At 47.7% G+C, this 27714-nt stretch overlaps 1 protein-coding gene across 1 annotated transcript; it reads left to right on the top strand.

Annotated features, from left to right (window-relative positions):
• The first annotated feature begins 11473 nt into the window (after positions 1–11473).
• Positions 11474–26052, top strand: OVOL2 (ovo like zinc finger 2). Its single transcript, XM_054024051.1, has 4 exons — positions 11474–11762; positions 14156–14355; positions 18404–18593; positions 23001–26052. The coding sequence occupies exons 1-4, from the start codon at positions 11663–11665 to the stop codon at positions 23309–23311; spliced, it is 801 nt and encodes a 266-aa protein (XP_053880026.1). The 5' UTR covers positions 11474–11662; the 3' UTR covers positions 23312–26052.
• Positions 26053–27714: the final 1662 nt, after the last annotated feature.

The raw sequence follows: 27714 nt of genomic DNA on the forward strand, positions 1-27714 counted from the left end.
CAATTACAGTGGTAAAAATCCAGAGTCACTCCACTGGCTTCAGTGAGGTTACTTCAGATTTATCCCAGGCTACGTGAGCTCAGAATCGGGCCCAAGAGCTGTATTTTTCATTGCCCGGGGCTCATGCACATTACACTCTCACATGTTATGCGTCTGATCCAAAGCCCACTCATGTCAATGGAAAGACTCCCCCGGACTTTAGTGGGGTTTGGCTCAGGCCCTCAATGCATTTCAGGATCGTACGAACATTCTCAAGTTTTTAAAATATCATTATACCAGAGCTGTGGCTCAGCTTCCCTCTACTTCTCACCCCAAGAAATAGACACGGCCGAACAGAGCTAAACATGATCATCATGGAACGTTCTTTCAAACAACTTGCCCAATAAAAGAATATCTCAGCTGGGGGACTGGGCACTGGGGCTCGGAATTGCATTATAGCTGTCCAGAAAGAAGGCTGCAATACAACGGTGTCTATTGGGCATTCATACAAATATAGAAACTGTTGTGAATCCTCTAACTTTGCAGGTACAGGATGGAGGGGGAAGGGGAGTTAAAATCGAAACAGTAGGGGTGCAAAGGGAAAGAACCGCTCCAAATTCACATTGCATTCCAGTGGGGAAATGATGTGGAGACAAAGTTGGGGGCATGAGTCAAATAAAACTGCTCCCAGGAATGCACAGTAGGTGGAATGTGGGTTTGGGCAGCAAGGATAGGTACAGATGAGCTATCTTCCACTCACTGCGCCATGCATAGTACGGTATTTCCTTAAGCATCAGTCATCCATGTCTGTTTTTCCACATTTCCTTCACCAGCGTTAAGGTACTGGGCCAGGTCCTGCCCTCACTTCTCACTGCTTTGCACTGCTCTGGCAAACAGCTGGCTTAAGCAGCCAAGTGGGGATGGTGTGGAAGAACCTACATGATGTGTTTCAGATGCACCCACGGGTTCTGCTGGGCTGCCCCTCAGTCTTCTCAGACACCCTCTTGCTGGGCTGGTCTTATTCTTGCCTGAAGAAAAAGAAGGGGTAGTGACTCCCAAGTGCCACCTACTTGTGGGGGTGAAGTGAGACATCACTCAGGGCAGATTGTGTATAACCCAATCACCCCGCCAAAGGGCTGTAGTTAGCACTGTTGACATTTCGACAAGGGGTGAGCTCAGATGTCTGATGTCCTAGGTCTTGAACCCAGGCCTGGGTTTTGCCAGACAGCTGCTGCATCCTGGCCTCCACCCACTATCGGCTGAAAGCTGGGGTAGGCTGAAGTGATGGTCTAGGAGCTAGTAGGACTAACGTCTCAGCAAAAGCACCACCCACAGGAGCCCTGATTGGAGGATTGCCTGGCTCCACCCACTGGTTCAACCACTCTATTTAAGCCAGAAGGAGGCACTGGAAGTTTGTCAGAGCAACAAGGTGATTTCCTGTTGTGGCTGTATTGGACTCTACTTGTGCCTGCCTGTTCCTGTTCCCTGCTCTGCCCTGACTCCTGCCTCACCCCTCCCTTTGCTACTGTTCCCACCATGCTCCTGCTCCATGCTTGAGCCTTGCCTCCCTGACAGTTCCTGCCCTTACACCTCACCACTCCTGGCTCTGTTCCTGGCCTCCAACTTCTGACCCTGACTTGACCCTTGGCTCTGGCGGTTGGTATCTGACCTCGGCTCTGACCCTCAGCTTCAACTCCTGGTTCTGACTCTGACTTGCCCCCTGGCTTTGGTAACTGGCAGTTGAGTCTGGTGCTGACCCTTGGTTTCATTCCCCACCTGGGTGCCTCCTCTGCCCACTAGACCTGACTCCTGCTCTGATTACTAGACCAGGCCACCCACATCCCAGTCCATAACGAGGTGTTGGTATTGGAGTCAACGCTTCACTTAAATGATATGGGGTAGCTCAAATCCCTCAGACTTGTGGTTTCAGGCTCCCTGCAGACTCAGGCAGACATCGCTGTTACTCCTGGTTTACATTCTGAAGGATTTCTTCACAACCAGAAGATGTGCATTTTAAAAAATGAAATCTTCGATTCTGCAACACAGGTGGGTGCATGCCCTAATTTGCATAACTCCTCCCAATTCAAATACTGCTGGCAACCTAAGGCTCTAAACTCAACTATCAGTTCCTTGCGCCATCCAGTCCCTGCCTGTTCTCTGTTTCAGTTTGTCTAAACTCAGTGGGACTATAAGAGCTGGAGAACCAAGTACTGATTGAATGGAACTTGCAAAAGCCACAGAATAATTGCTGGGGGCATGCTGACATTTTGCTGCAGAGATTCCATCACGGGTATTGCATGGTTACTAATATTACTGTGGATTGTCATATCATTGCAAAGCAATGTCAGCAAGTTGTACTATAATGTGTCTTTCTCCCCTCTGCACTATTTCATGGAATCATAGACTATCAGGGTTGGAAGGGACCTCAGGAGGTCATCTAGTCCAACCCCCAGCTTGAAGCTTTTGATCCAGTTTCCTTCTCTCTCACTCTCCTACACTGCAAGTAGTTATGGGTGTGTCCCATTGTGCTCAGATACTGGAGGGCATATGGTACATTTATTTGACTTGTTACACCCAGAACGTTACTTTAACACCATGGGTACTTTACCCCACCCAGCTAAGGCTGAAATTCAAAATAGATCCTATAAAAAGCTTTGCATGCTATTATCCCATTAGCATTGTTATTTATTAAGTCATTACAGGTCTAACAGGGTATCCACCCCATGAACCACTTACATTCAACAGATGGCTAGAAAAGGATACTGACAGCTTGCATTTTTTTTTTTTTTAAATTGACTCATTTTAAAAAAATCTACTTTGCCGGAGGCCTCAAAAGACTTTTTTTTTTTGGTAAGGAGTACATTTTTTCTCCTTACCTGGTGTCATTCATTAGGGTGCTTTCAGCAAGGGAGAACCCAGGTAACAACTTGTCTGCCTTCAGAAAATTTGCAGAGGTGATGACTACTAAATCAAGTTGCATTGTCATCAGCTCCACTTTGCACCAGCATAGCATATTTAAAATGTTTATGAAAGCTAATGTTAAAAAAGTATATAGTACACAGGTTAAGAAAAGAGTGTCTGGACATCTGGGTACAGTGCTTAGATTATCCACAAATACAAAGTTTGTTTTAAAAGTCATAGGATACATAGAGTACATGATCAGTAATAACCCAAATATAGGTGAATACATTTAACAATGCAGTTTAGATATTAGCATCCAAATATTTGGGTACATCACTCATGAAAAGTTATACAGAGAGTTGGTTGTGGAAAACACATATCTCAATGAGTGAAGATTGTTTCTCAGTCATTGAGTTTTAGGGTTGGTTGTCCATTCAATACAATCTATCAGGGAAATATTTCAGTTACTTTCCCAACTGTGCTGCTCATTGATCTACAGTAGGGTTTTCTCCCGGTGTAATCATATCCGTGCGTTCAGACCCATGCACTTGACTTTACTGGGATTACTCCTGAGTCATGTTAAGCACGGACCCACGGGCTAGGTCTTCACTCTGGGTGTATCTACATTGCAGTCGGGACAGCACATGGAGGCAGACCTGAACTAGTGTCCAAGGCAGGATTGTACTTTGGCACTAGCCAGGGGGGGCAAACATTTTGGCCCAAGGGCCACATCTGGGTATGGAAATTGTATGGCGGGCCATGAATGCTCATGAATTTCGGGGTTGGGCTGTGGAAGAGGGTGAGGGCTCTGGCTGGGGGTGCTGGTGCTGGGGAAGGGGGTTGGGGGTACAGGAGGATGCTGCAGGCCGGGACTGAGGGGTTCGGAGGGTGGGAGAGGGATCAGGGCTGGGGCAGGGGGTTGGGGAGCGGGAGGGGGTCAGGGGTGCAGGCTCCAGGCGGCGCTTACCTCAAGCAGCTCCCAGAAACAGCGGCATGTCCCCCCTCTGACTCCTATGTGGAGGCACGGCCAGGCGTCTCTGCACGCTGCCTTGTCTGCAGGCGCCGCCCTGCAGCTCCCTTTGACCACGGTTCCTGGCCAATGGGAGCTGCGGGGGCAGCGCTTGGGGCAGGGGCAGGTGCGGAGGCCCCTGTCTGCCCCTACGTGTAGGAGCCAGAGGGGGGACATGCCACTGCTTCCGGGAGGCGTGCGGAGTGGGGCAAGCCCCTGACCTTGCTCCCCGACTGGAGCGCCAGAGGGGGGCAAGCCCCGGACCCTGCTCCCCAGTGGTAGCTCAAGGGCCGGATTAAAAGGTCTGGAGGGCCGGATGCGGACCCCGGGCCGTAGTTTGCCTGACCCTGCACTAGCCCATGTCTCCGTCTGTGCTGCCATTTTTAGTGAGCTAGCTGAATCTCAGCTCATTCCAGCTGCAATTGTGCCTCGATTGCTGCGTTGACATACCCTAGGAAAAAAGATGTGATCTTAACTCAAGGGAAAATCCCAGGGCAGACAATACTCCCCCCATAGTCTTTAATTCAATCAGCTAACTTGTGTGAAAACAACAAAACGGCCTTGTCTTCACTAGGATTGTACCCCATGTCAGTTAGTTCAAGTTAAGAACACCTGTTTTTTTCTAGTGAAGATAAGGCTACGTGTTTGCAGGATCAACGCCTTACAGCAGGGGAGGGCAAAATACAGCCCATGGGCTGGATCCGGCCCGTCTAACATTTCTGTCCAGCCTCCTCTGCCCCCTTGTGATCTCCGAGTCCGGGCCGCTAAAAGTCCCAGATGTCAGCTGTCTGCCTGCCGTGGCCCCATGCTGCTCCCAGAAGTGACCGGCTGCTGCTGGCACGTCTCTGCACGCCCCTGGCGGGGGCGGGGGGCAGGCAGCTCCACACACTGCCCATGCCCCCAGCACCGTCCTCACAGCTCCCATTGGCCGGTTGCGGGTGTGGGCAGCGCATGGAGATCCGCTGCCCCACTCCCGCACCCCAATCTCCTGCCCCAGCCCCCTCCTGCACCAAACTCCCTCCCAGAGCCCACCCCCCTCACCTTCTCCTGCACCCCAACACTCTGCACCAGCCTAGAGCTCCCTCCTGCCCCCAAACTCTCTCCCAGACCCAGCACCCCTTCCATTAATATAGTAGAAATGTGCGGCCTGTGACGGCTTACCAAAATTCGTGGAGTGGTTATTATTGCCCACCTCACTTTACAGTATGAGGAACTGACGTTACCAAACACCTTTTGCAGAACATACAAACATGTAGAAGAAGAGAAGGTTTTAGATCACGTAGTCCCTGATTTAGGTAGGTATTTCAGCACATGCCTAATTTTAAGCATCTGATTAAAGTTAAGCCAGGGCTTAAGTACCTTGCTAAATGGGAGCCTCCAATCAGACATTTTAAAAAACCAAGAACATCTAAAAGACCCATATGTGATAATCGGCAGTACGTTATTGGTTCGTGAGGCTTATGATTAACGTAATTTGCTAACCCTTTGGGCTTAAATGACAAGGAGTGGTTAAAAGAAAAGAAACCTCGACTTGAAAGCATTGCAAAAATCAGTTAAATGCCTCTCGACCTGAAGTGAAATCTCAGACATAACAGAGAAATTAAATAGCTCATTTTTTTAAAGTTATGAGTTTATTATTGTTAAGACTCCCTGAAGGCACTCTGTGGTCTCCTCTTCCCCAGTGCAGGCACATACCGTAATCCCCAGGGCTGTTAGTGGGAGTTAAGCTCTAAGAGTAAAATAGACTCCTCTATGAGTCACCGTCTGTCACAAGAAGCTTGTACAATTCAAGAAAGAGCCTCTTATGTTTGATTCTATTTGGGTGGGATTTTCAAAAGAGCTCAGCATCGTCTTAATTCTACTGCCACTGAAGTCAATTTACCATCGACATCAATGGCAGCAGAGTTGGGCTAATGCTGGAAAGTCCAGCCTTTGGATTCTGGAATCACGGCAAGTTAAATATCTTCAGTGATTATTGCTGGGTCATGTGTTGTGTGCTGATAAACAGCTGATGTGGTTCACCTCAGAGAAGGCTGCATCTCCAGGTGGACAATGCATCCTTTGTGTCCTGTAGTTTGTACTGCAGTTTGTTAGGGGCCAGACTGTGGGAGCCTTATTCACCCTGGTGAGCAAATTACTCCCATTGATGGGACTGCTTGTGTGAGTCACGTTATGGCAGAGACACAGCTATGGCACTGTAGTGCGGTAGTATAGATGCTTTCTGCATACCTGGAAGGGGGTTTCCCGTCCATGTCGTTAATCCACCTTTCCAAGAGGTGTTAGCTAGTTCAATGGAAGAAGTCTTCTGTTGACCTAGATTGGTCCACACAGGAAGTTAGGTTGACCTTAACTACGTCACACAGGGCACAAATTTTTTCAGACCCTGAGTGACATTTTCTAATGTCTAAGTGTAGACCAGGCTTCATTGTTCACCAACGTAAGGGCTTCACAATCTGCCTCCAAAGGCCCCAGTCCTGAAGAACACTGATGTGTAATTTTACTCATTGGAGAAATCTCTGGGATTACTCATACAAGTAAAGATACACACATAGAATCATAGATTTGTAGGGCTAGAGGCTTCTGAGAGCAGATGTATTTTAACAAGCATCTAGCTGGATGTTTTCTAATTACCTGTATCACAATAATCGTGTCTAATTACCTGCATCTTTCTGAATCCTCACACCTCTGCTGCTGCAATCAGTAGAGGTCCTTGTGCTTGATTCCTCCTTGGTGTAAAAGGGAGAAGGGATGCTAGAGAAGAGAGTCTCACCCTACCCTGAAACAAATACCAAAATAGCCAGATTTTGTTGTCCTTCCAGGCCCATCTGTCTGAATGGGCATTGGAAAAGGGGGTGGGCTGAGGGTGGAATTTCTCTTTGGTGGGAAAAGAGAGTGGGGTTTAAAGTGGATTGGTTGCATGGCTGGTGACTGAGGGCTGGTCCATACTGAAAACTTACATCGGCATAGATATGTCTCTTGAGGGGGAGTGTGAAAAATCCGCACCCCTTAGAGATGTAGCTATGCCAACCTAAACCCTGGCGTAGACAGCACTAGGTCAATAGAGGAATTCTTCCGTTGAGTCAGCTACCGCCTTTTGGGGAGATGGATTAACTACATCAGTGGGGGAAGCCTTCCTGTTGGTGTAGTAAGGCCTGGTCTACACTATAAATTTACATTGATATAGCTACGTCTCTCGAAGGTGGAGGTGGGAGGGTGTGTGAAAAATCCACATCCCTGAGAGATGTAGCTATATTGACCTAACCTCTGTAGACCGAGCTAGGTTGACTGAAGAATTCTACTGCCTCTCGTGGGGTGGATTACCTACGCTGATGCTGCTGGAGCATTTTAAGTGTAGACATACCCTTTAGTGTCTACACTGTAGCGTTACAGCGGACATACTTTGAATGGTAGGGTGGGAAGAAGAAGAAGTGCTTTGCTTGATTTTCACTCTGTATCACCTAGGCTCTTGGGATTAGAGCTGAGTGGAAACTGGGTTGTCTGTTTCATGGGACATTCCATGATTTCAAAATGTTCTCTGTTCTGAAACTGAACAGAAAATGCTGAAATTTCCAGCCAAATGAAATTTTGGAAAAAAATTGTTTTGCGTTGATCAAATTTATTCCAGTGTGATCATTTTATTCTGATTTTGGCCTTTTAAAAACTGTTCAAAAAGTAGATAAAAATATGAATTCCCTTTCAAAAAGTTGTTTCAAAATGAAAAATTGAGGTGTTCCGCTTTGAAAATTTCGAAACAGGACTCCCCCCCCCCCCAGTACAGTTTTTCTAAACATCTCAATTTTGTAAAAACCAGCCTTGTGACTAAAAATGTCCAAACAGCTCTATCTGTGATTTTGAATGTAATGGCAAGGCGCCCCAGAGATTGGGAAGAAGTGTCCTTTGGGTGAGGGGTTTCTTTTAAACAAAAGCTAAATGATTTAACAAATAAATATATGCTAGTTTTCCATAAATGGACACAATGGAGCCAGATTCATCGCAGGCATGATTACACTATAATGAGTACTCTACTGACCTCATGTCATGTGGGATTTCATTCAGCAACTAGTTTGGTATCAGTCATTCAGTGTTTCTTAACCAGGGGTACGCGTACCCGTGGGGGGTACGCAGAGGTCTTCCAGGGGCTACATCAACTCATCTAGATATTTATCTAGTTTTACAACAGGCTACAGAAAAAATACTAGTGGAGTCAGTACAAACTAAAATGTTGTAAGCAAGTAGCTTTTAAGCGAGGTTAAACTTGGGCATACGCAAGACAAATCAGACTCCTGAAAGGGGTACAGTAGCCTGAAAAGGTTGGGAACCGCATTGTAGAAATGTGTTGGGCTTTTTTTTTAAAATAGTCAAAGAAATACAGCACTCATATTCTACCCAGCATTATAAATAGAGTAACATGTATTAATCATTGCTGCTAAAAGGTGAAATGGAGTTGTTTAAAGCTTTTAATTACAATTAGCCTTTCTAAAGGACTTGTCCACACACAGAAGTTGTACTATTTTAACTATCCCTGTTTAATTAATGTAATACAACGCCCCTGGTGTGGACACAGTTATACAGTATCAGTATAAAGCACCATTATACTTTATGCCAGTATAAAGGTGATTTATACTTGTATAACTATTCCTGTGATGGAAGAGAAAAGTATAATGTTCCTTTATACCAGTATAACGTTGTCCACACGAGTGGGTGTACCGGTATAACTATTTTGGCAAGAAATCTCACTTCTAGTTAAAAACTGTGCATGGATCACATCTTAGAACTTGATTCGTAGCCCACTGGAGTTGGTAGCAGTCTTTCCATTGACTTTGGCTTGGTCTATATTAGAAAACTTGTCCCCGTGTAACAAAATCGATTTAAAATCAATCTGGTTACACTGGTGCATGTCTGTATTATTTATCATTTCTATGGTAGTAGCATCCAGACGCTCCAGACCCATTGTGTTAGGCACTGTACAAACAGGCCAATGACAACCCCTGTCTCAAAAAGTTTACAAACCACAGCAGGGATTCGCAATAAACTAAATAAATCTATTTAATTACATTGGTGCAAGTTTTCTAGTTATCCTTGGGCTTTGATCTGGCCCTTGGGGTGAAATTCTGACCTCAATGAAATTAATGACAAAAATCCCATTTGCTTCAATAGGGCCAGCATTTCACCCTGAGCAAAGAAGGTGTCATTTGTAATACTGGTGTCATTTGTAATACTATTTGTATGAGTTTAGTGAGGAAGGATGGGGATAGATTTCCAGTGTTGTTTAATAAGGGTTTAACGAAATAGTTTTTAGTCAAGTTGGTTGAAAAATGCAAAAGGAGGGGAGAATTGCAAATAATAATAATAAAAAAGCAAAGTCAATTCCTTTTGTGGGTTTTGAAAAGGAATTGTTTTTATTTATTTTGGTTTTGTGAACATTTTTATTGAAATCTTGATGTTTAATTTTTTTTTAATCTCTCTCTCTCCTCTAATTTCTTTTTCCATTTTGCCACTGAAAAAAGGAGGATGGAAGAAGGGAAAAAAAGAGGAGAATGGAGGGGGAAAAAATGAAAAAACAGTACACCAAAAACAACCACATTTTTCGTTTTCCAATGGTGTAGATAAAAAGGAAAACTTTGAAGAAAATCATGAACATTTCCAATTTTGGTAAAAAGGCCAGTTTTGATTCCTTTTTAATTGTTCCTTGGAAAAAGTTCTGCTGACTCTAGTTTTTCGCAGGAAAGCTCTTGGGGGCTTTATTTTTGTCCTGTCCCCAGCAGACTGTCAGCGATTAACAACTCCCAATCATCAAACAAAGGCTGAAGGTGTAAAAGAAAAGCCTGTTGACACACCAGGTTAGACACTACAAGGCGAGACTTTTGCAATTCACTCAAATGGGGCCAAACTCCAATTGGGGGCCAGGACTCCAGCCAGACTCTCCCACAGCACAGCGGGACACGGGGAGCGGCCAAGTGGGGGTTTAAAAGCCTTTAACAATGAGATCACTTCACAGTTGCGCCGTGGTGAGAATAGCTCGGTTCTTCCCCTGCTCAGGAGGGCAAAGTGGGCGCAGTTTGCCTTGTTTTGCGTTGCTTGTTTGGCACCTAGAGAGGTTGGAACCACTGATCTCAGTGGAAAAGCTCCCACTCACTTCAACGGGGCAGGATTAGACCCCAATAGGACTCCAGTTTCAAACGTGTAACAAAAATAAACCGTTCTCCCTTCAGCCTGGAGAGGAGTCGCTTTGGGATGAATTCCCACCCTACTCCATGTTAATGTGCCATGCCCAGCGCACGTGGCCCAGGTCTAGTCACCCTGCTGATGTGAAACTGGAACGAATGCAGAATTGTTAATCATTCCCTGGCTTGATTATCATCTGCAATCGCCCTTCCTCCAGGGCTCATCAGCAGGAACCCCAGGAAAGCCCGGGCACTTAGGAGAACCAGGCCCGCAGAACGGCTTCCTGGTAGTCCCCATGGCTTCCCTGTTTGTATTCAAGGCTTGGTCCAAACCCACTGAGGTCCAGAGGAAGGCTCCCATTTTTCAGTGAATTGCTTTGCTTTAAGAGAGCCCTGCAACGTGTAAGTCTCACCCCGCCCTACAAGGGGTAAAAACATTGCTGAGAGGGGGCTGCACTCATGGTTGCCCTAAATCTCTCTTGCTGTTTGAACTTGCTTGGGAGTCGTTTGATTCTTCCTCTATAGAAGACCTTACCCCTTCTTTGGTTCCAGCCCCAGCCACCGCACTGCCCAAAAGGTCTGGCCAGGGAAGCAAAGTTGGGAGAACTTTCCCTAAATCCGTTAAGAGGCTTCCTCCACCCGTAGGAAAACCGTTGCATTTCCCCGCCTGTTCAAGCGGCCTGGGCGCTGCAAGACTCTCAGGTTTCCACCAGGTAAAAAAAAAAAAAAGGAGGTGTCGGCTTTGCAAGCAGTGTCCCACCCCTCTCCGTTGCTGGAAGGCATCTCCATCACCGCGCTCGGGGAGCCAGACCGCTGAAGATCGGTGCACGCCTGCAAAGCAGACACACAAACACACACACACACACAGAGCAAAAATGCCCGGAGCTGCTCGGCTGCGCGCACAGGTCAGACGCCTGGAACGGCCGGTGTGTTGTTCCCACACGAGCGTGTGCCTGTGCAAAAAGCCGATTGCCTCTGCACCGGGCTCCCGGGACGCTGGCGCGCGCCCGGGTCGCCCTGCACACTCACAATGGGTGTCGCTGCTGTAGCAGCGCTGGGTAGGGAGCCCGCAAATCCAGCGCCCAATAAAGCAAAGCCTATTGTGTTGGGGACTGATAAACTGATCAAACAAGCAAAGCCCCCGGGAAAGCCGGCCCTGCTGGGGGGGGGGGGGGCTCTACCTGGCTGTGGGGGATGGGGGAAGTTAAGGGGGGGGGCAAGGAGAACATGGTGGATCCCCCCCCCCCCAGACGTTGAATTCTTTTGCAAACATTCATGCCTAAGGAGGAAGGGCTGGAACAAAGCGGAGCCGCTCCAACCGGTCGGACAGGTAAGGAGGCTTGTTGACACCGTTATGTTTGCAGCACGCATGCTCCTCGCCGAGTTTCCTGGTGCATTTTTCTATTCCACCTTAGGAAACTTTCCCCCCCCCCTCCCCTCTTTTGGGTGCGTGCGGGCTGCGCTCCCCGCTCCGGGACCCCCTGCCGGCGCCGGGGGTGCGGGCCGCCCTGCAGCTGCAGCGGCCCGGCTCGGCGCGCCCAGGGCTGGGGGGCAGCAGGAGGACCCGCAATCGGGGGAGGAAGGGGGGAGCCCGGCGCCCGCCCGCACCATGCCCAGAGCCTTCCTGGTGAAGAGGCGAAGCCCGCAGCCGGCCAGCCGCAGCTGGGATGAGCTGCCGGACGAGGAGCGAGCGGACACCTACATCCCAGGTACGGGGCAGCCGAGCCGCGGGGCCCTGCGCTCCCACGCCGGGCGGCGGGGGCCAGCCAAGCGCGGCGCTTTGGGGGGCGGCTGGCACCGGGGGGGGAATTGGGGGCTAGGTAGGGCGGTCACCTGCCTGCGACAGAACCGCTCTCTGCCCAGCAGGGGGAGGGGAGACAGACTGACACCCCCTCCCCGAAATGGATCGGGGCGCAGCGGGAAGGCGGCGCTCCCCGGGGACCAGGGGGGGGCGCAGTTTTTGCAAGAGTTTGGGAGGGGAGGGCGAAGATGTTCAGCGAGAACAGACGGGGGGGGGGGGTCGTCGCACGTGATAGTACATCGCAGCTGGGACACAGAAATGGAGACGTGGGGTGTGGGGAGGGCTGTGGGGCTGGCTGTATGTGGGTGTGGGGGGCTGGGGTGTGTATGTGGGTGGGGGGCTGGCTGTGTGTGGCGGATGGGGTGTGAATGTGGGGGGGGGGCTGTGGGGCTGGCTGTATGTGGGGGTGAGGGGCTGGGGTGTGTATGTGGGTGGGGGGCTGTGTGGGTGGGGAGTGGGGGGATGGGGTGTGTATGTGGGTTGTGGGGCTGGGTGTATGGGAGTGGGGAGGGTGGGGGGGCTGTGGGGCTGGGTGTGTGTGGGAGTGGGGGGTTGGATGTGGGGGGATCGGGGTGTGGGGGGATGTGTCCCCCCTTGATCCTAGCTGATGCCCGGGGACCTTCCCCCAACTGTGCTTGATCCAGACCCCCTCCCCCCCGAGTGACTTCCAGTCCCGCTGGCCTCTGGGCCTGATCCAAAAGCCCCCCGAAGCCGAGGGGGGCTTTCCATTGACACCCCCGGGATCGGGCCCTAGTGCCCGGGGCAGCGCCCCCCGAACAGCCCGAGGCTGCTGCCCTCGGAGCCGGTTGCTGAGCGCACGGGGCGGGGCGCCGGGCCCCTGCCGCCGCCCCCTGCGCGGGTATAACGGGAAGGAGGAAGCCCCGGCCGGTCCCCGCTGGGCTGTTTGAACTTTGGGACCATTAAGTGTTTGAGTTTCCGATTGCCCTGTTCGCCGCCCCGCCCCGCCCGCTGCTCAAACAGCGCTGCCCGCCGGCCTCCCCCGCTCCCCGCCACCTGTGCCCTGCCTGGCACCACGTGCCCCCTGCCTGCCTGGCATCGCCCACCACCTGTGCCCTGCCTGGCACCACCCCCTGCCCGGTACCCCCCACCACCTGTGCCCTGCCTGGCACCACCCTCTGTCCGGTACCCCCACCACCTGTGCCCTGCCTGGCACCACCCCCTGCCCGGTACCCCCACCACCTGTGCCCTGCCTGGCACCACGTGCCCCCTGCCTGCCTGGCATTGCCCACCAACTGTGCCCTGCCTGGCACCACCCCCTGCCTGCCCCATGCCTGCCTGGCACCACCACCTGTGCCCTGCCTGGCACCACCCGCTGCCTGCCCCCTGCCTGGTACCCCCCCACCTGTGCCCTGCCTGGCACCACCCCCTGCCTGGCACCCCCACCACCTGTGCCCTGCCTGGCACCACCTGCCTCCTGCCTGGCACCCCCTCTCCCACCTGCGCCCTGCCTGCCCCCTGCCTGGCACCTCCCACCACCTGCTCCCTGCCTGCCTGGCACCCCCACCACCTGTGCCCTGCCTGGCACCCCCTCTCCCACCTGCCCCCTGCCTGCCTGGCATCCCCTGCCATCTGCACCCTGCCTGCCAGCCTGGAGCCACCTGTGCCCTACCAGCCTTGCACCCCACCCCCTGTCCCCTGCCATCTTGCCCCTGGATAGTACCCTGCCTGCCCACCAGCCTGACACTCCTCCCCCCCACCTGCGCCCTGCCTGCCAGCCTGGCATGCCTCCCCCTGCCTGCCTGGTCGCCCCTGGGCAGCGTCCTGCCCGCCAGCCTGGCACTGCCTGCCACCTGCACTCTGCCTGCCCTCTTCCTGCCCCTTGCCAGCCTGCCCACCCGCCTCTGGACAGTTCCCTGCCTTCTGCCCCTTGCCACCCTGGCACCCCACCACCACCTACATCCTCTGGCAGCGCCCTCCAGCAGCACCCTGCCCGCCTGCCCCCTCCCTATCTGCTCTCTGCGTGCCTGCCCCCTGCCTGTCTGTCCCTGGACAGCACCCTGCCAGCCTGCGCCCTCCGGCAGCACCCTGCCTGCCTGCCCCCTGCCAGCCTGTCCCTGAGCAGCACCCTCCCACTCTGCTCCCCCGACCCTCTTCTGGGAAGGGCCAGAGCCCAGCCTGCCCCTGACAGTACTGCAGCTGCCATCGGCACCCTGCTGCTGCTGCCCCTCCCCTGGCCACTATTACTCCTCTTGCAGGAGCTCTGAATCTGGGCCACCCCCTTTCCCCTGCAGCAAGCGTCTCTCCCTTTCCCAGTAACCCTCCTTCTCTGCCTTGCCCCAGGAGGGATAAGCTGCGTGCTGCTGAACTACCGCATTGAAGACAGCTGCAGCTTGGAGAGCAATGGCAGCAGCGCCACCAGCACAAGGGAGGCTGAGCAGAGTGATCCCCCGACTCCTCAACCAGCAGCCGAGATCGGGAACGCAGAGGGGACCCTTCTGGACTTGGCCATGAAGCGCCCAGTGGTCAGATCGAAAATCAAGGTACAGCACCAGCCTCCCATAATCTGCCCACCTGGCACACAACCAGCCCGGTGACCGTCAACCGGGGGAACACAGGCCCAGACCACCCAAGATATTTAGGCACCTGACTCCTATTGGAGTTAGACGCCTACATACCTTGGAGGATCTGGGCCACAACGGCTGCCACACTGGGGCCTACTCACAGGCATAGTTTGACTTCTATATCCGGGGGGGAAACTTGAGTCAGGCCAATGGGGCTGCGAGTGGGGGAGCAATGCAGTTTGAAGGGGGCAAAGACCCTCTGCCCCCTCCCAAAACTATACCCAAGGGCCTTCTTTCAGTTAAATAAATACAAAGCTATGGAAATACCCGCCCTCAAAAACCGTGGATGAGATTCGCAAGGCAGACGAGAGGATTTAGTCACTCACCGTGTGTTGAAATTCATGAATTGTCTGTTAACTAACTACTTGGAAAAAATCACTCTCCGTGTGTGTTTCTTGCGTGTACACACACGCACATATTTGGAGCCTGACTGAGTGGAGTCAAAAACCAGCTGATTGTAATGGAGATTTCAGCAGAAATGGCAAGACCGAAAAAGGGCAGTTAGCTGAGTGTTTTTCCCCGGTGTAAAAGAAAAAGTAGCCCGATCAGAGCAAATGAGTTCCGCCTCACTACGGAAGCTTCATTCAAAATTTTGCAACTGGCTTGTTATCTTTTCCATGAGGCAGTTTCTGCGAGCGTTGCTTTGCTACTGAGGAGGAGGAGGAGGATCGGGCAAAATAGCCAGCGCGTCAGGAAAACCTAATTCTCTGCCTCTTCATTGTTATTTATTATTTGTATTAATAGCTTTGTGCTGCTGTCGGCCCTGACCCTGCCATGATCTCTGTGCAGGTAAAGCCTCGCGTTTGTACTGAGCTGACTGCCACAGGGATCTAGGCCACATATGGCCTGGAAGAAAAGAATCCGCTGGGAATTTGGGGTTATTTTTTGTTCAAACCGTGGAATTTATTTTGCTCACTAGTTTACTGATGACCCTTATATTTTAATCCCCGATATTGTTAAAGCCACAGAGAAATATGTATCGTCTTATTAACCAGGTTTCTGCAGAACCCCCCCAAACTTTCTAGAAACACCACTAAATGCACAGCAGATTCTCAGGAGTCTGCTAAAGTCCCTTTTTGCTCTGCCTGCTAAACTCACCTTGCACCCTGTGTTTTAGGGTACGTCTACATTGTGATAAGAGACCTGGGGCACAGAGGGGCTGGCATGAGTCAGCTGACCTGGGCTTCTGGGGCTAGACAATTCCAATATAGACATTCCAGCTTGGCTGGAGCCTGGGCTCTGGGACGCTCACATGGGGTCTTAGGTTCCAGCCCCATCCTGAATGTCTACACTGCAGTTTTATAACCCTGCCTCCCAAACCCCAGAGCCTGGGTCAGCTGACCCAGGCCAGCTGCTGGTCTTTCATTGCAATGTAGATATATCCTTATGGACAGCGTGGCTATTAAATTAATGTTTAACTATTAGCATAATCAAAACACTGAGCTTCCCCCATAAAGGACGTTCTTCCAAATAGCTGAACCACCAGCATCGGGTCCAGCCACTTCAGATAATCACATTAGCTCAACCTTTCTTGTATTAGAATGAAGAATGAAAACATTAACTCAGAATAACACTTTCAAGTTAATTAACAGGCAAGTGAGATAAACTGGGGACGACTCTATTGTTTCAGTTCTGCAGAGTCAACACATGGCATGCTGGCTTACTTTGTAAGGATTATCTTCACAACCAAAACCTCTAGAAACTTTTTGGTAAACAAATCTTCTGTTCCATCAGACACAGCAAAAGGAAGTCTTTAGAGATACACTGAAATCTTGTTTACACGAGAAAGCTGCATTGATTTCACTAAAGGTGTGATTCTAAACCGATTTAAGCCTTGTCTATACGGGGAAGTTTTGCGGTGTAAACTAAGGTGTTAATTCAAATACCCTCATAATCCTCTGTGTAGATGCTCTTATTCCAGTATAAGGGTGGCTTTTTTGTGTGTTTGTTTTAGTATGTTGCTTGGAAGGGATTTAAGCTAAACTGAAAATAACCCGTAGCAGAGTGGCTATGTGTGTCTATCTAGGGCAGTGGCTCTCAACCTTTCCAGGCTACTGTACCCCTTTCAGCAATCTGATTTGTCTTGCGTACCCCCAGGTTTCACCTCACTTAATCAGACATAAAAATACAGAAGCACACTATTACTGAAAAATTGCTTGCTTTCTCATTTTTACCATATAATTGTAAAACAGATCAATTGGAATGTTTAATATTGTACTTACATTTCAGTGTATAGTATCTAGAATGAAAGTTTAGTTTGTATTGACTTCACTAGTGCTTTTTGTGCAGCCTGTTGTAAAACTAGGCAAATATCTAGATGAGTTGGTTACGCCCTGGAAGAGCTCTGCGTACCCCCCAGAGGTACACGTACCCCTGGTTGAAAACCACTGATCTAGGGGGTTCTACCTCTCTAACTGGTAAAACTTTCCTGTGACGATGAGGCCTTAGTTAGATAGGCATAACTCTCTCATGGAGACAAGGACCAAGGGCTTGATCCAGCAAAATACCTAAGTATGAGGAGTCCCATTGAAGCCAATGGGTTACTCATAGGCTTACAGTAAAGCATGTGCTGAAGTGCTTGGCTGGATTAGGGCATAAATCTTTGGAATGTTTTCATTTTTTCTCATGACTGCATGTTTCTATTATCCCGGTTTATGACTCATGGGACAGGTTCCCTTTCGTCCTGTGGAAAAACCCGCAGGGACTCTGAGATTGCTCCTTGTCCGTTGAATTGGGCTACGGACTTTGCCCCATAAGCTGCAGAACTCCTCAGATCTGTGTGGAGTCTGTGGTCCGTGCCTTAGGTTGTATAACACCTGGACAATTCCTTGTGACGGTGGAGGGAGTCATCCTCATTTCTCAATGTCCAACCCAACGTCGTGCTAGCTGTTTCTCTTCCAACACAAACAACCCACATTAACATGGCAGTAAGGAAGCTGGTATCCATGCCTCACTAACTGACATACTACAAATCCCAAATAAGATTGTTTCACATGCTTTAGAAATCCTGTTCTCTTCCATTCAGTCAGTCCTCTCTCATATAAGTTTGAACAAGAGTTGGAAATTCACCCTTAACTCTGACCCCCCCCACACTTGAGTTTACCTTTTCAGCTCATTTTATTAAATAAATCCAGAGGCTCACAAAATGTTTGAGGCCGTTTCTGCAGAACTCTCCGCTCCGAGCAATTAAATTCTTATATATGTCAAATCCTGAGCTGGTGTAAATTGATGTCGCTCTAATGACCTAAATGGAGAGAAGTCAATTGACACCAGCTGAAGATCTTGCCCAAATCCATATGGAATAATCTACACCCAATTCTATGTTGTTAAGATGCAATTCCACTAACTGTAATAACAGACTCAAATCACTACAGCTCCTTTAGGGGGATTTTAGCGTTTTTAGCGTTCTTTTTAAAAATAGTGCTAAAAAACAAACCCTCAGGCACAATATGTGTTAGTAAATATGGTCCAAAGGGCAGAATTAGGTGCACCATCAATGGAAGCTGGGCACCTGGCCGTCCTTTGTGCCTTTGAAAATCAGGCCCTGGATACAGTTGGGCAGGTAATTCAGGGTATTGTGAAATGGCACTCTATTTTCAGATCCAGGTTGTGACACTGATTATGGGAGCATGGGGAGGGGACATGTAATGCAGGGACTTTATGGCATGTTTCTGTTGGATGCGATGGATCTCTGGCCCTAATGTTTTAGGAGATGAAAGCCCTGATAATGCAGGGAGGTCGGTGTGAGGAATGTGGGTGCAAGGGGTCAGCTTCACGCAGCTCACTGCAAGTGGAAGCTAAGGCCTCAGACAATAAAAGCCGATTTCTCGTTGGTGATACTATTCAGTTTCTCCTGTGTTGTTACCGTGAGGATGCTTTCACTGTGCAGAGAGAGAATCCCCCTGTTCTTTGCTCTTGCCTGTCGACCCAGAATCGGATCGAACCATGTTTTATTTCCATCCGTTAGTTCACGACTGGTACCTGCGACGATGCGGCGCTGCACAATTGTGAGCTGTGCGGCAAAGGCTTTCGCTTGCAGAGGATGCTCAACCGTCACGTGAAGTGTCACAGCCAAGTAAAGAGACACCTGTGCACCTTCTGTGGCAAAGGTTTCAATGACACCTTTGATCTGAAGAGACACGTAAGGACCCATACAGGTGAGAGCAGCTGGGAGAGGGTTCTGCAGCCCGACCGCGTGGTGTTCCTTTTTTAAAACTAAAGTGCTCTGCCCCCTACAGGCAACAGAAAGCAGTGTTTTGGTGAATAGTCAAAGGGTGAACCACAGAATAGGATTTTATATTCAGTACAACCTCAGATAACTACGGTTTCGTTTGGTTACATCCTACTCTGCCTCCCCCTCCAGACTGGCTGGTTTGAGGGAAGCCAGAAAGCAAATCTGACTTCTCCTAGCCCTGAGCACAGATGCCCCACAGAGCCAGCTGTGGCAGAATCACGCTGCTTTGGGCTTCACAGAAATTGCATCCATTAAATGAAGGGCTTGTGCGGCTCTGTGTGGAGACATTTAAGGTACAAAAGGCTGTGTGGACATTGCTGTTCCGGGTTAGCTTCAGTCAGTTAGAAACAGGATTACGCTAAACCAAAATAAACTGCTGTCAAACTGGAATAGGAGTGTTTACACAAGGGTTTGCACCAATTTAAGTAACTGGTGTGAGTATGAATGCAGAGGGAGCTTAAATTGGTATAACCCCTTATGTGGACACTCTTGTAAGAGTGGCAGATAACTGAATTAAGCCAAATAAATATGGATTGATTGATTTTTTGAGAGTGTCCACTAGAAGGTTGCCCTGGTTTCACTAAATCAATCTAGTTACACCTGTGCAATTTCTGAGGGACCCCTAGACTCCAACCTCACCACTGCAGACATTCTTGGGCAAGCTGGCTATCCTATAATATAGGGGTCACTAAACCAGCAGGTGTTTAGCCTGTGCTGCAGGATTTGGACACCCAGTGACTGCTGGACAAGCTCCCTGATTTCTCTCCGTTTCAGTACTAGCCAAGACCTTAGGGATGCTACGGTGCAACCTTGATTAACCTTTTTGTTTATGGTATCCCCAAGCACAGTCATTAGCCAGGTACCCCACTGCACATCCAGGTGCAATAACTGTGTAGGCAAACCTGGCATTTATGGCTTCGCAGTCACTCCCACACAGCCACTGACATCTAACGTACTGAGAAAACATTGGCCAAGATATGCGACTTTCTATTTGAAAAGCATTGTGGGATCTTCAATTTGTGCATGGAAAGCTGTCGGAGACAAACAGCAGGGAACAGCAGAGACACACCATCAGGTTCACTTTGACCCAGAGTTCAGATTTTGTAAAAACAAACTTTTATTAAGGACCAAAAAAAAAAAAAAAAAGCTAAGACCAGCAGACACATTTCCATATATAGTATAGTCTGACGTTTCCGTGAAACGATTGCTCCTTGCAGTGTTTGCAACCAAAACTTTGCAGCTCTCTGATAGTGCATGAGAATATGAAAGTGAAACGGATTAGTCATCTTCCATTGCCTGAGCTGAATTCAATGTAAAAAGTAACCAGCATAAATTCTTTCCGTTTAATCAAAGGTATTATTTGTAAAAGAGCTACATTTTGTTTGTTCTAGATACGATTTGAAACTTGACTGTTTTCCCTGAATTCCAACTAGATTTGATGGGAATTGTGAAGAATTCCCACCCCGGAGCGCTGTAGCTATGCTAGTCTCACCCCCACTGGAAAGGCGGCTAGGTTGACGAAAGAATCTGTTGACCTAGCTACCGTCGCTTGGGGAGATGGATTATCTACTGCAGTGGAAAAACCCCTTGTGTCACTGTAGGAAGAATAGGAGCATAAATGTGATAGTCTCTAAGGCACCACAAGGACTCCTGTTCTTTTGGCGGATACAGACTAACACGGCTGCTACTCTGAAACCTGTAGGAAGAATCTACGCTATGGCGCTACAGTGGCATAGCTGTGGTACCATAGCTGTACTGGTGGAGCACCTATAGTGTAGACGTGACCTAACTACTAGTGTGATTGGGACAAACATTTCAACACTACTAGAAAAATTTGTGATTGAGAATCTCCCTCCTCCAGCCTCAAATTAGCTGGATGTTTCTGCTAAAATGATCCAGTAGATCATCAACAACAGAGGCGTACATTAGCACAATTTGATTACAAAGTTACCATCCGTTTATATGAATGGGGGAATTTTACTCCTCTTTTTCTTTTGATTCTGTCTGCCTGCAGCAGCAAAGCCCTGAGCTTACAAACTGTTTTGCACAGGTGTATAAATTAGGGCTGTCAAGCGATTAAAAATATTAATCGCGATTAATCGCGCTGTTAAACAATAATAGAATACCATTTATTTACATATTGTTGGATGTTTTCTACATTTTCAAATATATTGATTTCAATGACAACACAGAATACAAAGTGTACAGTGCTCACTTAATATTTATTTTTTATTACAAGTATTTGCACTGTAAAAAAACAAAAGAAATCGTATTTTTCAATTCACCTCATACAAGTACTGTAGTGCAATCTCTTTATCATGAAAGTTGAACTTACAAATGTAGAATTATGTACAAAAAAACTGCATTCAAAAAATAAAACAAGGTAAAATTTTGGAGCCTGCAAGTCCACTCCGTCTTACCTCTTGTTCAGCCAATCGCTCAGACAAACAAGTTTGTTTACATTCACAGGAGATAATGCTGCCTGCTTCTTGTTTACAATGTCACCTGAAAGTGAGAACAGGTGTTCTCATGGCACTGTTGTAGCCGCGTCGCAAGATATTTACGTGCCAGATGCGCTAAAAATTCCCATGTCCCTTCATGCTTCAACCACCATTCCAGAAGATACGCATCCATGCTGATGAAGCAGTGTGGACTGACACATGTTCATTTTCATTATCTGAGTCAGATGCCACCAGCAGAAGGTTGATTTTCTTTTTTGGTGGTTCGGGTTCTGTAGTTTCTGCATTGGAGTGTTGCTCTTTTAAGACTTCTGAAAGCCTGCTCCACACCTCGTCCCTCTCCGATTTTAGAAGGCACTTCAGATTCTTAAATCTTGGGTTGATTGCTGTAGCTATCTTTAGAAATCTCACATTGGTACAGTCTTTGCGTTTTGTGAAATCTGCAATGAAAGTGTTCTTAAAATGAACAACATGTGCTGGGTCATCATCCGAGACTGCTATAACAGGAAATATAAGGCAGAATCCAGGTAAAACAGAGCAGGAGACATACAATTCTTCCCCAAGGTGTTCAGTCAGAAATTTAATTAATGCTTATTTTTTTAATGAGCATCATCAGCATGGAAGCATGTCCTCTGGAATGGTGGCCGAAGCATGAAGGGGCATACGAATGTTTAGCATATCTGGCATGTAAATACCTTGCAATGCCGGCTACAAAAGTGCCATGCGAATGCCTATTCTCACTTTCTGGTGACATTGTAAATAAGAAGTGGGCAGCATTATCTCCTGTAAATGTAAACAAACTTGTTTCTCTTGGTGATTGGCTGTACAAGAAGTAGGACTGAGTGGATTTGTAGGCTCTGAAGTTTTACATTGTTTTGTTTTTGAGTGCAGTCACGTAACAAAAAAAGTTTACATTTGTAAATTTCACTTTCACGACAAAGAGATTGCACTACAGTACTTGTATGAGGTGAATTGAAAAATACAATTTCTTTTATCATTTTTAAAGTGCAAATATTTATGAGCAAAAATAATATACACTTTGATTTCAATTACAAAATAGAATAAAATATATGTGCAAATGTAGACAGACATCCAAAACATTTAATAAATTTCAATTGGTATTCTATTATTTAACAGTGCAATTAAAACTACAATTAATCCCAATTAATTTTTTTAATCACGATTAATTTTTTTGAGTTAATCGCGTGAGTTATTTGCGATTAGTCGACAGCCCTAGTATAAATATTAGAAGGATCACAATGTCTAAACACAAAATTGCACCAGTTTATCTAAGGTTGGAAATGGACCAAAATAGCTCAAAACTCGTGAGCCAAGGTCCCGACAATCATGAGATTGGCTTAAAAATCAAGAGGGTTTTTTTTTTTTTTTTTTTTAAGTTAGTGTTTTTTATTTGCCCTCTGGGTTTTGAGTCTTTGGAGGAAAACATTTTCAGCTTTTTCTCAGCATCCACAAGAACTGGAAACATAGGGTGAAACCCTGGCCCCATCAAAGTCAGTATCATGAGAGTTGGCAACACCGTATAATTTAGGACACTGATTCAAGAAAACCTCCCTGTTCAGCTTAAACATGTGCCTAAGTCTCATTGAAACGCTTTTGTGCTTTCCTGAAACAGGGTGTTAGGTGCCTAATATGAATTTAAGGCGCCTCGCTTGAGGCACCCACTTCAGAAAATCTTATCCTAAGAAAGTGTAAATATTTATTTAGATTGTATGCGGTTTGGGGCAGGGACTGTCTACTAATCAGTGTTTGTAGCCTAGCGCAATGGGGTGTTTTTTCTTGGTTGGTCCTAAGTGTTATTGCAATAAATGTGATTCATCATAATTAATAAACAATGTCGTCTGGCCTTATAGGAATTCGGCCTTACAAATGTGAGATCTGCAACAAGGCGTTTACCCAGCGATGTTCTCTGGAATCCCACCTTAAAAAGATCCATGGGGTGCAGCAGCAATATGCGTACAAACAGCGGCGCGATAAACTTTACGTCTGCGAAGATTGTGGCTACACGGGCCCAACGCAAGAGGACTTGTATCTGCATGTCAATAACGCTCACCCCGGGAGTGCTTTCCTCAAGAAAACCTCTAAAAAGCTGGCAGCAGTCTTACAGAATAAACTGACCTCTGTCCTGCAGAGGAACCCGGAAGATGATGAGGAAGACGAGTAACGCAGTGGATTACAGCGGTCACATGCAATGAAGTTTACATGTCGGGTATTTTTTCAAACACGAAAGGTATCCGTGTAATAGCAGGCATCTTGTCCTTTTGGTGATGACCGGCTGTGAATGTTACAGCCTCAACGTGAAAGAAATGTTCTCAGCTTAATGCAAATACAAGGCTTTTTTAATCGTGAGAATAAAAGGGAAAATTTTGGAGCCAGCATCGCCTGTGGATAGAGCCCTGCACTGGTACTCGGGAGACTCCACGTCAGTTCCCAGCTCTGCCACTGGACTGCTGTGTAACTTTGGGCAAGTCACTTAACAATTCCATGATTCCGTTTTCCCAACTGTGTAATGGAGATAATGACACTGATCAGCTTTGTAAGGTGCTTTGAAATCTGTGCGTGAAAAGTGCTAGATAAGAGCTAGGTATCCTTAATATTATTCCCAGATGAGAATCTACAGTAAAATGAAGTTAAGGATGAGAGTATATATCATAAGGTAAGAAATGCACAGTAATACACTCAAACAACCTTAACTCTGCCCTGTAGTGAAACCATGCAGAAATAGGGTGACGAGTTGTCCCGATAAAATCGGGACCGTCCCGATTTTTAGGTGTTTGTTCCGTGTCCTGACCAATCTTTGGTTGGGACGCAATTTGTCCCAATATTTTGCTCCACCGGCATTTTTTTTTTTGCTCTGCCAGCAGCACTCAGCGGTTTTTTTTGCTCTGCCGTCAGACCCTCCCCCCCGTGTCCCGATATTTTCTTCCTCTCATCTGGTCACCCTATGCAGAAACCATGTGATTATGATTAAGGTTGTTAGGATTTGTAATCCCAGGTTAGAAAAAAATAAATTTTAAAGATGTTAGATTTTTTTTTCATATCATTCTCTCCCCTCCTCCTCCCCCCCCCGGCATGATTCCAGGGCAGAGTTAAGTTTTTTGCGTGCCTTGACTGTGCATTTCTTACCTTAACATGTTTGGATTTTCTTTTAAGTGTAACCTTTACTCTGAATTGCCTGGTTTTTTAATGCTTAGTTCTGAGATCACTATCACATCCCTGTAGCAGTTATTTAATTACTGAGGCATCTTTTCAACCTTAACTCCATCTTAATATATATTTTTTTGTCTGGGAATTTCCCTAGTTCTAAAATATTTTCATAGATGAACACTAAATAAGAAACCCAAAGGGAATGCTACCAGATATTTCTAAGGACTTGAAGATACACAGCACCAACCTTCAATCATTTTTTAAAAAATTAAACTTCCAAGGGTGGATTCGCTGGGATACCAAAGCAATGCGAAGCAGCCAGAGGGCACTAGCCAGTTCACCTAGTTTTAGAACTACATTGCATTGCCAGAGCGGCACAAATCAACCAAAGCTTACTGGTGAATCTGCCCCTTAGTTTGCCACTGACCTATTGGTTTAGAAGGCTGCGTTAGGGAGACCACCACTCTGCTGTGTGGCGGGAGCAGGCAGAGAAAGACCCCAGGCCCGGAGTCCCAGTGTCTCTGCTTCCTCTTTGCTCCCCCTCTGGTTCCTTTGGCGGTGCTGGCCCAGTGTTCAATGGAGCCAAGCAGCAATGCAAACACTGATGCCCAAACAAGTGTGCAGCCGCCGAATGGAACCTTTGAAGAGCAATGCCAGTTGGGCCAAGCCATCCATCAGTGAGAACTCCTGGCACATGTGTCCAGTCTGCCTTGGTACCACTGAGTCATTACAGCCAATAGTACGCTTGCTTGCAAATTAGCTGGCCAGGAAGGGTGGCGATTGGTGCTCTACTCTGCTAAGATCACTCAGGACAGAGAAAAGACTCATGCCAACACTAATTAATTTCTTAAAGGACCCAGTTTGACTGCATAAACCAATGAATGAATTTACTTGTAAATTATCCAAAAACTCATTCTGTACTCAGGGAGTGAGTGCTGGACGTTTGGGGAGAACACACTCTTATTTTGTATATAAAACAGAGGTTGCATCCCTGCTTTAATGCAAAATGGAACTCAGCCTGAAGTACGGAACTGAACTCAGCAGCACCTCCATGGTTAATATATGAAAATGATGTCAGATTCTGGTTGTGTCTGTAAACTAAATTTTCTTTGTTTGCCTCAGTCCTTGTACAGACATCTGCGAGGGCTTTGGAGGGGAGGGAAAAAGCTTTTGGGTGTTCTTAAGCATTTCTTAATGAAGCAACTATTTTATGCAACAAGACTGAGGGTGCTTGGGGCCTTGAAAGAATCTTAATAAAGTGAAGCTTTGATGTAACGAATAAGAAACTTACTGTCCTATGTAACAGGAAAGGTTGCGAGGGATACTTTCATAAACAGAATTCCAAGTACAAAGTGTCGAGATGAATGACAGAATATTCACTCAGTGACATTTTGGCTGCAGATTATATTTTGACTCTTAGTTATTCCCTGGTCATGACTGTCTTATGCTTCAGAGATGAAAGTCGGCTTGAGTTCTTAGCTAGGGCAAGGATTGGCACAAAACAGCATCCAAAATAAAGATTATTCTTTTCTAGTAAGGTTTGCCTCTCTGCAAGCACACTGATATGTGAGATCGGACAGTGTAAGATCGTAAAGTTTAGGTTTGATCACGTGGGTTAGCAAAATAAAGGTGGATCATTGTATTTAATTCTGTTTTTTTTTAATTGTAGAAATTTTAGGCCAAAATATACTTGACATACCTGTAGCCCAGGAAATAATGTAATTTATTTGGTGGCGAATAAACAGTTCTATATGGCAAGGGCTAACACCATTCTTCCCTGACAACTTTATTAAACAGAAAAACAAAACAACTAAGGATATTTCCTGACAAACTTACTTCTTCAACCCTAACTCTGTCCAAAGTAGCAGGAATGTAAAAGAAAAAAGGCCCGAAGAGAAGTGTCGCTTGAAATGACAAACTTTAGAAAGCCAGGGAATTCTAAAGTGGGGTTACCTATAAAAGTCCTTCCAGGGCATGTTTTTCTCCTCTCACCACACTGCATTTCATTCCCCCCCCAACAGCTACAGTTCAGAGCCAGAGTACAGCAGCTTTATCACATGGGTTGTCCAGAAAGAGTGAACTGGGGATAAGGCATCAGCTGTACTCCAGGGGACCCAGAGGACTGGGTAGTGTTTGATACCCGTTTTGAAATGTTTGAGCTTGTTTTCCTTGAGGCTCAGGCGGAGGCAATGGTAATGGTAGGGTGTGATGGGGTGTTCATCCCACACTAGCCTAGGAGGGGCAGATCAACCAACTAGGCCACAGCTGAGGGGAATTAGGTGGCCCAAGTAATCCCCTGAAAGATGACCGAGCCCAGCTGCGGGGCTAGGATAATGCCAGGAAGCTGGCAGTGAAAAGGGGCTGCAGCGAGGGAACCTGCAGTCACCCTCTGTTAGGCTGTTAGGGTGAGAAACCTAGGGAAAGGATGTAGGAAAAGACTGAGGGAAACAGCAGGAAAGGTTAAGATAGTGCAGGCCTTGGCTGCTGATTAGATGGTCCCTGGTCTGGAACTAGGAGTAGAGGGTGGGCCTACGTTCCCCTACCAGCCACTGGGGCAGTGTCACCAGCTGGGCAGTGAATAAGAAGATTGCTGGAGACAGTTTCTGTGGAAAGACTTTGATACCCCAAAAGGGGGAAACCATTGTGACCTGGCGGGAGGGCCAAGCCAAGAAGGGAGAGCACTTGGAGTCTCAAGGAGAGAGGCCCTCAACAAGTGGCAGAAGGGGGCATTGGACCTGCAAAGAGCTGATCCCCAGAATAACCAGGAGGAGGTGCCCTAGCAGTGAGTAGGACCCCATGACACAGGTTGAAATCAGAATGCTGCCTTGTCCCAGCTGTGCTCAGAGCTCTTTGGAGGGGCATCACCTAGGAGTCATGGACCTGAACAAAAAGAACTTAGAAGCTAGGTATATGCAGCTGTGGGGAAGGGATTCCTGGGAGCCCTTGGCCATCTTGTTTTAGTCTCTCCCTGCTTTACGCAACAGGGGGGTGATTTTCCCTCTTCCCCTGGGAGTGACCCCTCCTCACAGGACTCTCCAATGGGAGGAGGAAGCCTTCAGTAGCGGTGAGTATCAAACTTCATCCTCCCCATTCAAGGACTGTTTTCCCCTCGCTCTCTAGCAGGGGGTGCTGCATTCCCCCTCCACCTAGGCTTGTGGACTGTCTTCTATGCCATGTGATGTATTCATCTCTTAGCGAGAACCCTGTGACGCTCCTTTGAGAAGGCCCGCAGGTGCCACAAACTCCTCAAGTCGACCCTTTTCTGTTGAAATGCTTAAGGTCCATGCAGACAGTCTCTAGAATCAATTCAACTGGCAGAATGGGGATATATTTACCATGGTCTCCTCCCACCTTAGGAAATTAATTACAATATATTGCACCGCCCTTTGCAGCTGCTGCTGTTCATTATTTTTTTTTTTT

This window comes from Malaclemys terrapin, chromosome 3 (assembly GCF_027887155.1).
Source record: "Malaclemys terrapin pileata isolate rMalTer1 chromosome 3, rMalTer1.hap1, whole genome shotgun sequence".
Lineage (NCBI taxonomy): Eukaryota > Metazoa > Chordata > Testudines > Emydidae > Malaclemys > Malaclemys terrapin.

What these genes read in the sequence shown, in the direction of transcription:
- OVOL2 (XM_054024051.1), top strand. Translation starts at nt 11,663, where the DNA reads ATGCCCAGAGCCTTCCTGGTGAAGAGGCGAAGCCCGCAGCCGGCCAGC. An exon ending in TGGTCAGATCGAAAATCAAG is followed by an intron (nt 14,356 to 18,403) that starts GTACAGCACCAG and finishes TCCATCCGTTAG; the next exon opens with TTCACGACTGGTACCTGCGA. An exon ending in ACACGTAAGGACCCATACAG is followed by an intron (nt 18,594 to 23,000) that starts GTGAGAGCAGCT and finishes CTGGCCTTATAG; the next exon opens with GAATTCGGCCTTACAAATGT.